Genomic DNA, 9,771 nt, shown 5'->3' with positions numbered 1-9,771 from the left:
AACCAAAACCGAGCTATCCAAATCATGGTCTGACCACCATAAGGAGTCGCCGAGCAGTTGTGAGCAGCTGCTGAGCAGCATACAACATCGCCGAGCAGTACGTTTTGAGCATGGCTTGTCATAAGGGTGTAAGGAGCTCAAGTCCAAAATTAAAAATTCCTGCATGGTAAAGTGAAGTGTGCCCATTTAGAATCCGAAAACGAGGGTAAAGATACCTGGTTTTATCTTTTAGAGCCTTGGAGTCTAGAAAAACAAACACATTCACCGCAAGGTGAAGTGTGCCCACTTAGTCCCCGAGCCTGACAGTAGGTGACGTAGTCACGTGGTGCCAGGCTCAGAAATTAGTAAACTATCCGAGCAGGTAGCCAGTCCCCGAGCGTAGCCTCGAGACAAAAAACAAACACATTCACCGCAAGGTGAAGTGTGCCCACTTAGTCCTCGAGCCTAACAGTAGGTGACGTAGTCACGTGGTGCCAGGCTCAGAAATTAGTAAACCGTCTGAGCAGGTAGCCAGTCCCCGTGTTTCTGGCGTAGATATCGGATAAATCAAACCGCGGTGAGAAATTCGGAGTAATGGCTGTACAGTATCAGTTACTGAGCCTCATTAAAATGCGGAGAATTTGGAGAATAAGTGGCGGCGATAAATGAGTGGCGTGGGCTACTGTGATGCGATAGCCCAAGTTGCGGCCCATTAAACCATTTTGGAGGAGTTGAAGTAGCGCTGATCGTGGGAACGGTTTCCCAAAAACCCTCAGAGTCAAGGGAGAGTAGGGAAAGTGCTTTATAACCACGCCGCCACACACATCGCCTCCTACCTCTGTCAAGCCACCCTGCTTCCTGCCTTCGCAATCCCTGTGCTTCACATTCCGCACCAATCACGAGCATTCGCCTCCAACCCTAGGACCAATCCATAGGAAATGGCACCGAAAAAAGGAGCCGCAAAGTCGAAGAAAGTGGCCACCGGAGCCAGCCACGATGAGGAGTGGGTGCCGTTGAAGACGTCGGTGGCGGATCTCGATAAGATGGTGGCGGCGGGCATTCTCCTAGACTGTCTCACTGCTGGATGGCGGCCAGCTAGTGGTGAGCCCTTCCTGACACCACATACTGATGAGGCTGTAGTATTTGAGGATTATTTCTAGCGAGGATTAGGGTTTCCTGTCCACCCCTTTCTAAGGGATCTTATGGAGTTTTGGGTGATTAGCCTCTGTAATCTGCACCCCAACACCATTCTGCATGTTTCTATCTTTAACCATTTCTGTGAGGCATTTCTCGGTGTTCTTTCGCACTTCAACCTCTTTAGGCACCTGTGCTGTCTGAAGAAGAAGGGGGGTAGCGGTTCCAAGGTGGTCGGTGGCGTTTACCTGCAACTTAGGGATGGGATGGCCAGCGAATATATCAGCGTTCCACTAAATACCTCCCTCAAAGGTTGGAATGCCAGATGGTTCTATATCAAACAAAGTCACCCAATGATTTGATGCGACGTCCACCACATTCTGGTTAATCATATTAACTGGTCGGAGAAACCCAACAATGCTGAGATGGAGCAGGTAATGGAACAGCTGGACTTGATTAAGGGCGTTGAGCTTCGGGGTGAACTGGTGGCGGCTAGCTTTATAGTGCGGCGCCTTCAGCCCTGCAAAGAGAGGGCCCACCCGACATTTGACTATAAAGGTGACAACGACGGTACCCGGGAAAACATAGACCGTCTAACGAAGAAGGAAGTGATAGACCGTGCCATGGATCTATTTACTTCGAATGTCTCATTTAGCTGGCCAAAAGGAACGAAGGCTTTCAACTGCACCAATCCACCTCCTCAGGTAATCATTTTGCTTCGCGTCTATCAGGCTTTAATTGCCGAACATAGGACTGACTTACTTATGAAAAGATCCATTCGCAGGATAGGGCAATATACTTTTCAGACGTGCCGAGAGCCGATTGGCCGAAAGGAGTAGATCCTTGGCGGCCACTGTAGTCCGAAGAGGATGAGCCGAGCTCCTCATCGGATAGTCCATCTCCAGTGTCAGAGAAGGTCCGCGGGAAAAGACCAGCAGTAGACAAGCCGGTCCAAAAAAGGAGAAAAACCGCCAGCTCTCATGCACACAAACCAGGCGGCATTTCTCTTGGAGAGGACTGAGCAGTTCGGCCATGACGAACGGCTGTGCTGGAGTGGTCGGACGATGACAAGGGCCAGTCAACGCTTCCGCCGAGCACGACGGAGGCACCGGCAGATGCTGACGCTCCCAAGCATCGAGCATGAGAAAGTTATGGTCGGGCAACGGCGGACGTCCCGGTGATTCAAACTACCGAAGTCCCCGAACATCGCATAGAAGGGGGTGCCCCCGGGCACCAAGAAGAGCGGCAGCCCGCTGTAGAGGCGCAAGAGTCCTCCCATAAAGCCGACCAAGCAGCCGCACCTGGGGGGTCAGGCAAGCATCGCCGATTCAAGAAAATCAATCGGAAGACCAAACCGTAAGTATATTTGCCTTGGAGTAATAATATTGTTCCTTGATTTCTCCTTGTTATTGAGAAGCCGATATTACGCAGTGCGACGTCGAGGCCCATGACCTTAGAGGAAAAAACGATGACTGCTCCCATCCAGGAGTCCCCTAGCGCTCGACGAACAGAGGATGGGCCAGCCGCCGCTCCCAGCAGACCTAGCGATGGTGAATCGTTGGCGCACACGACGGGCGCATCGGCGACCGCAACTGCGGCTACGACTGAAAAAGTCGTTACCTTGGAAGCGGAAACTATGGCTATTGTTGATGCGCCGGAGGTTACAGATGCGACTCCATCAATGGCTGAGGAGCAAACATCGTCACCCGCAGGGATGCCAGGAGTGGTCGGAGCGGCGGTCCGACCACGGAGCCCCCGGTGGTGCCTCAAGCGACGGTGGAGGAGGACGAGGTCATGGAGATCGAGCGTGCCGCACCTGAGCCCTAGTCCGTCTGGATTCTCTGGAAACGCGGTGAAGAGGTGGTAGTCGTCGAGGAAGAAAACACCACCCGGGAGATAAAGAGGTTGAAATCCACCGTCGCTAGAGTTATGACTCAAATAGAGGTGAGTGCCGCGCCAATAACACCGATATATGTTGTCTGAAGATCAAGGTTTATCTCTTTCATTGTTAATCCGCAGGGGATAGCTCGGACAGCCGATCAACGGCACTAACTGATAAAGAGGATGGAGCCCCTCGCCGAGGAAAATAAGATACTCTGGGAGGCTTTAAGTCTTTTGGAGAAAAGTATTCAGAGGGCCCAGCGCGAGCGGGACCTTACGGAGTCGAACTCGCGGGACCTTGAACATCAGAATGGGGTTCTGTCCGAGCGACTAATGGCTTCGTCCGAGCAGCTAAAGAAGACATACGAGGAGCTGGCGATTGTATCCGAGGAACTTAAGAAAATGTCCGAGCAGTTGAGCAAGAAAAACGGAGAACTCGATAGTAAAACTGAGCAGCTCAACCAGAAGTGCCAGCAGTTGGAGGATGTATCCAAGCTGAAATCCGGTATTCTTTTTCACATAATGTGCTTTGCAGTAAGTGGCCGTATATTTTTTCCATTTCTTATCTTTTGTGCTTGCAGAGCAAGATGCAGAACTCAACCAGCTTCGCCAGACCGTCGAACAAATCCGACAAGAGAAAACTAAGGAGTCGGAGCGAGCCGACAAACTGGCCGAAGAATTGAAAGGTAGGTTTCCCCTGATTGGAAGTGACGTCGTAATACTTTTTTGCTGTGACGAACCATTGTAATTCTTGTAGATTATCGACATAAAACCAAGGCATAGTTCGATATGCTGGTGCAGGAAGCCAAAGTCCAGAAGGACAACTTCAACACTATAACTGCCGCAATAAAACCAGTGCTCGACTGCGTCGACGTTGAACCGGCGCCCCGTCTTGATGGTAGGCAGCAAGGACCGGACACCATCGTTCAGAGATGCAAGGCAGCGTGGGAGAACTTCAAAAACTTCAACCGCGACGCCGTTTTGACCGCCGCTACTCATGCCCTTGCAGTGGTTCGGTCCCATTATCCGTTCATCGACATCCAGTCGATAGGTGGTGGGTTCGTCGATGGGCTGAACGACGCGCAAACCCATCAGCTGGAGGATGACGTTGAGGATGTGGTGAAAGTGCTTGTCGGCGATATAGACCTATTTGGCGAAACAGAAACTGTTGGCGAAGCTTAACGAACTGTCCGGATATTACCGCCTATAATACTTGATTTATCTGGCTATGAAGAATCGTCGTATTGTCAACCCGATGTAGTTATGCGTAATATAAGCTGTGTTCGATCAGTTAGTTTTCACTAAACTTGATGCCTTAGTTAGGTCGTGATCCGTAACACATAACGCGAGGCCCATGCGTATGTTGGAGAAACAGGCGTTGTCATAAGACCTAGGCCTACCACCCAACACACAGAGCACCAAGCTCATAGTATGTTTGGTGGGATGTTAGAGCCTTGGTGTCCTCCGGAGTTACTATTGCAAAAAAACGTGCTGCCCAGCAGCCAACTTGAGTAGCGTGGCGAGAGAAATGGCTAAAGCGGCGTCCGAACGTTTAGTTCATGCTTGAAATCTAGGCCTTGACTAGCCCATAGTCCATAATGTCGAGCGCAGAGGCGCTGACACGTGTAGGACGAACAGGCATGGCCAAGGAACTGCAGCCGACCAACCGTAACACAGAGGGCGGAGCCCCTAAGCGCGTGTAGGATGTAGTCATGGACTGGGTCGTTTCCATTGAAAATAGATGGAAAAAGGTGTGCTGCTTGATGATCGGCGGGCTATGTTGCGAAAATTGGAATGCAAGACCGTCGTTGTTTTTGTAGAAAACCTATGCGACCCGGAGGAAGCATAGTAGGTGATTTTTGGAAAAATCGTGTTCGGCGAGTTGGAGGAGTCGTGTTCGGCGATCGCGAGTTAACGTGTTCGGCGATTTGGAGAAATCATGCTCGACGATTTGGAGAAATCATGCTTGGCAATTTGGAGAAATCGTGCTCGGCGATTTGGAGAAATCGTGCTCGGCGATTTGGACATACTTGGCGAGCGTATTGGAGGCCATCATAGAGTGGCGTGTAGCCCGCTAACGGTAAGTGAAATTTATGATGAGGAAAAATGTAGAGAAATTATGGAGACAAGAACTTTATTAATATTAAAGTAAAGAATACATATCTATGTCATTTCAGGGGTAGAAACGTATAAGGTGCTCTATGTGCCAGGAGTTGGGAACATCGAGTCCATCTGAGTCGCATAAGCGATAAGAACCTGGTCGAGTAACACCTTTTATGACGTAAGGACCCTCCCATGGTGAAGACAGCTTGTGAAGTCCTTCGGTTTTTTGTTTCTGACGTAAGACGAGGTCGCCGATCGCGAACGAACGACCTTTGACATTACGGTTGTAATACCTCCGCAGACCTTCGAGGTACTTGGATGTGCGAACATGAGTAATCAGACGTTCTTCCTCGGCCCAATCAATGTCTTCTATCCGAACATCTGCTGCTTGGTTTTCATCATAGTTTTCTACTCTGGGTGCTTGGAATGCAATATCCGCTGGAAGTATGGCCTCTGAGCCGTAGACCATAAAATATGGAGATACGCCGGTACTGTGACTAGCTTGAGTGCGCAGTCCCCAGACCATAGCCGGTAGTTCTTTGATCCATCTGCCTAGATGCTTTTCTTCTTTCTGATAGAGCCTTTTTTTGAGGGCGTCGAGGATCATACCGTTGGCTCGTTCGACCTGGCCATTAGCTCTAGGATGAGCGACGGAAACGTATTTAACGGAGATGCACCGTTCTTCATAGAAGTCCCAAAAATGATGGCCGGTAAAAGTTGTCCCGAGGTCGGTGATGATGCTGTTCGGGAGACCAAATCTGTGTACGATGTCTTCAAAGAGCTCGACTGCTTTCTTAGCAGTAGCTACAACGAGTGGTTTGTACTCAATCCACTTGGAGAACTTATCAATGGTGACATACACATGCAGGAAACCTCCTGGCGCTGGTTTGAAAGGTCCGATCATATCCAGTCCCCAGCATGAGAATGGCCAGGAAGCTAGGATGGTCTGTAGTTCCTGTGCCGGTACATGTATTTGCTTGGCAAAAAATTGACAACCCTCACAACGTCGAACGAGATTTTCAGCATCGGAGATGGCCGTGGGCCAGTAGAAACCTGCTCGGAAAGCTTTGCCGACCAGTGTTCTCGAAGCCGCATGATTGCCACAGGAGCCAAAGTGAATTTCAGATAGTAGCTTCACACCGTCGTCTTGGACGATGCACTTCTGCAGTATCCCTTCCTTGGCACTTTTCCTCATCAAGCTACCGTTCACCAACATGTAGTGCTTACTTCGGTGAATTAGTCATTCGGTTTCGATTTTGTCGGCGGGTACTTCGCCGTTGGAGAGGTATTTGATGAACTGTTCCCTCCAATCGGTGACCTGCGAAGGTATCGTGAGTACCAACTACTCGGCAGGGGGTACTTCTACAACTTCCTTGTCTTCCTTAATGGATGGTGTCAAGAGGTCCTGAACGAAGACCCCCGGTGGAGCCATGGTGCGAGAAGATCCTATCTTCGATAACTGGTCGGCTATTTGGTTTTGATCCCGTACCACGTGGTGGTACTCGATGTCGTAGAATTTCCCTTCAAGCTTCCTGATTTCGGCGCAGTAAGCGTCCATCTTCTCACTAGAACAGGACCAATCTTTATTAAGTTGATTGATAACCAGCGCGGAATCCCCGTATACCATGAGGCATTTGACGCCAAGCTCGACGGCTATACGGAGGCCGTGGAGACATGCTTCGTATTCCGTGGCATTGTTGGAGACCAGGAAATGTATGCGAAGAACGTATCGGAGTTTATCCTTTGTCGGTGTGATGAACAGAATGCCCACACCGGCCCCATTGATATTAAGGGCTCCGTCGAAGTACATCACCCAGTGCTCGGGGCAAGTGGCGGTGATGGGTTCTTGGATTTCGGTCCACTCAGCGATGAAATCGGCGAGCGCCTGTGACTTTACGGTCGGCCTGCTTCTGAAGTCAATGGAGTAGGTGCCGAGCTCAACAACCCACTTGATGATACGACCATTGGCCTCTTTATTGCGGAGAATGTCTCCCAGAGGGAACTCAGTGACCACGGTGATCTTGTAGTATTCGAAGTAATGTCGGAGCTTGCGTGAGGTGATTAAAATTGCATATAACAGCTTTTGCACATGAGGATAACGAGTTTTGGGCTCATTAAGTACCTCGCTGATGAAATAGATCGGACGCTATACCTTGTAGGCGTGTCCAGTTTCCTCGCGTTCGACAACAATAGCCGTACTGACGACTCGAGAAGTGGCGGTGATGTAAACCAGTAGAGTTTCATCTAGTCGTGGTGCTGTCATGATTGGAGGTTTTGTTAAAAACAATTTGAGCTGCTCGAAAGCTATGTCTGCCTCCTCTGACCAAGAAAAAAGCTCGGAGGCCTTGAGGAGCTTGAAGAAAGGTAACCCTTTTTCACCGAGGTGCGAGATAAATCGGCTTAACGCAGCCATGCAGCCTGTAAGCTTCTGTATATCCTTGACACACGTTGGCCATTTCATATTGGTGATGGCGGAGACCTTATCAGGGTTCGGTTCAATGCCCCGAGCGCTGACGATGTAACCTAGCAGGATACCGGATGGAACTCCAAAAATGCACTTTGAAGGGTTCAGCTTCCATCGGTATTTGCTTAGGTTGGAGAAAGTTTCTTCAAGGTCGGTGATAAGATTGTCGACGGTTCTAGTCTTGACGACCACGTCGTCGATGTAGGCTTCGACGTTGTGGCCGATCTATTGGTCGAGGCACGTCTAGATAGCCCTTTGGTAGGTCACGCTGGCGTTCTTTAGTCCGAAGGACATAGTGGTGTAGTAGTATGCACCGAAAGGCGTGATGAATGATGTTTTGACCTGGTCTTCCTCCTTGAGGGAGATCTAATGGTAGCCTGAGTAACAGTCAAGAAAGGAGAGCAACTCGCAGCCGGCTGTGGAGTCTACCACCTCGTCTATCTGAGGCAGGCCAAAGGGGTCTTTAGGGCAGTGTTTGTTAAGATCAGTATAATCAACACACATTCTCCATTCTTTATTCTTTTTCTTAACAAGAACAGGATTAGCTAACCAATCTAGATGATACACTTCTTTTATAAATCCGGTAGCTAATAGCCATTTTATTTCTACCCTAATAGCCTCCTTTTTGTTCGGTGTGAATCGGCGAAGTTTCTCCTTGATCGGTTTAGCGATCGGCGAGACATTCAAGGAGTGCTCGATCTTCTCCCGCGGTACCCCCGGCATGTCTGCAGGTTTCCAAGCAAACACGTTGGCGTTGGCACATAGGAAGGAGACGAGCGCACTTTCCTATTTGGGGTCAAGGTGAGCCCCAATTTTCACCGTCTTGGAAGGGTCGTCGAGGCCAAGGCCGATCTCCTTGACTTCCTTGGACTTGGTGGAGGCTCGGGGAGGCTCTGGGATCTCCATGTCATCCGCAGATGCGGTCTTGGCTTCGGCGACCACGCTGGCCATCTAGATGGAGAGGTCGGTGGCTTCGGTGAGGGCGAGACTTTCTGTCTCGTAGGCGTAGGCAACGGAGAGGTTGGCCCACAGAGACAGGACTCCTATAGGCACAGGCATCTTCAGCACCAAATACGCATAGTGCAGAACGACCATGAACTTGGTCAGAGCCGGACGCCCTAGTATGGCGTGGTAGGCGGTGTCGAAGTCGGCGACATAAAAGTTGATATGCTCCACTCGGTAGTTGGCCGCCGTGCCAAACTATACTGGTAGGGTAATTTCCCCAAGTGGTCTAGATGCCCTGCCGGGTACCATGCCCTAGAAGGAGGAGTCTAAGGGCATAAGGTCTGTTGTCCTAAGGCCGAGCTCCCTTAGGGCCCCGGCGAAGAGTAGATTCAAAGCGCTCCCACCATCGATGAGGACTTTTCTAAAGAGCACCTTCTGGATAGTCGCGTCAAGGACGAGGGGAAAATGCCCTGTGTAGGGTATGTCCGCCCACTGGTCGGCCTTACTGAAGGTGTTGGAGATTTTGGACCACGGGCGATAGCTGGGGTTGGCGGTAGTGTCTTCTGAAACGATGACGAGCACTCGTCGGGCGGCGAGCTTTCGTTCCCTTCTACTCTCGTTGGAGGCGAAACCCCTGAAGATGGTGGCAACCACCTTGTCGTGGTCCTAGAAGGCATTGTTATTATCCCTAGGTGGTCGGCGTCCCCCGTTCCCACCATTGTCGTTGTTGTACTTTTTCTCCTAGAACTCCTTAGCCAAACCAAGGCAATCTTTCATCTTGTGTTTGGCGTTCTTGTGCAGGGGGCACAGACCGTCGAGGATCTTCTTGTACTGCTCATCGTAGTTACGTTTTGCGCGTGGCTCATTGACGTTGGCAACAAAGTGATCTGGTCGGCGGCGGCGATTCTGACTAGGTTTGAATCCATCTGGCCGATCACGTCCGCTGTCCCGGTGGAAACTACGGTCATCGTAGCGGCGATCGTTGTACTGTCGGTTGTCGTTGCGGTCGTCATGGCGGTGAACGTTATGCTGTCGGTCGTCGTGGCAGCGAGTCGGGCGATTGGTGCCCGTATCTTCGTTAAAACGCACCTCCGTTTCCTTGGCATCGGCGTACTGGTTGGCGGTTGTGATCATCTCGCCAATGCCGGTAGGTGGCTTTCTATTGAACTTAGAACGGAGTTCTCGGTGATGAAGTCCTCGGACGAAGGCGGTGATGACTTCGGCCTCCGTGATGTTGGGAATAGAATTCCTCATCTCGGAGAAGC

At 50.6% G+C, this 9,771-nt stretch overlaps 1 protein-coding gene across 1 annotated transcript; it reads left to right on the top strand.

The window, feature by feature from the left end:
- The first annotated feature begins 3,177 nt into the window (after window positions 1–3,177).
- LOC136537093 (uncharacterized) lies at window positions 3,178–3,777 on the top strand. Its single transcript, XM_066529176.1, has 3 exons — window positions 3,178–3,499; window positions 3,576–3,680; window positions 3,752–3,777. Exons 1-3 carry the CDS (start codon window positions 3,178–3,180, stop codon window positions 3,775–3,777), a joined length of 453 nt encoding a protein of 150 aa, XP_066385273.1.
- Window positions 3,778–9,771: the final 5,994 nt, after the last annotated feature.

Source organism: Miscanthus floridulus, chromosome 2, assembly GCF_019320115.1.
Source record: "Miscanthus floridulus cultivar M001 chromosome 2, ASM1932011v1, whole genome shotgun sequence".
Taxonomy (NCBI): Eukaryota; Viridiplantae; Streptophyta; class Magnoliopsida; order Poales; family Poaceae; genus Miscanthus; species Miscanthus floridulus.
The sequence above is the reverse complement of the archived record's forward strand: the minus strand, read 5'-3'. Positions and strand labels throughout refer to the sequence as shown.

What these genes read in the sequence shown, in the direction of transcription:
- LOC136537093 (XM_066529176.1), top strand. Translation starts at nt 3,178, where the DNA reads ATGGAGCCCCTCGCCGAGGAAAATAAGATACTCTGGGAGGCTTTAAGT. An exon ending in TGTATCCAAGCTGAAATCCG is followed by an intron (nt 3,500 to 3,575) that starts GTATTCTTTTTC and finishes TTGTGCTTGCAG; the next exon opens with AGCAAGATGCAGAACTCAAC. An exon ending in ACTGGCCGAAGAATTGAAAG is followed by an intron (nt 3,681 to 3,751) that starts GTAGGTTTCCCC and finishes TAATTCTTGTAG; the next exon opens with ATTATCGACATAAAACCAAG.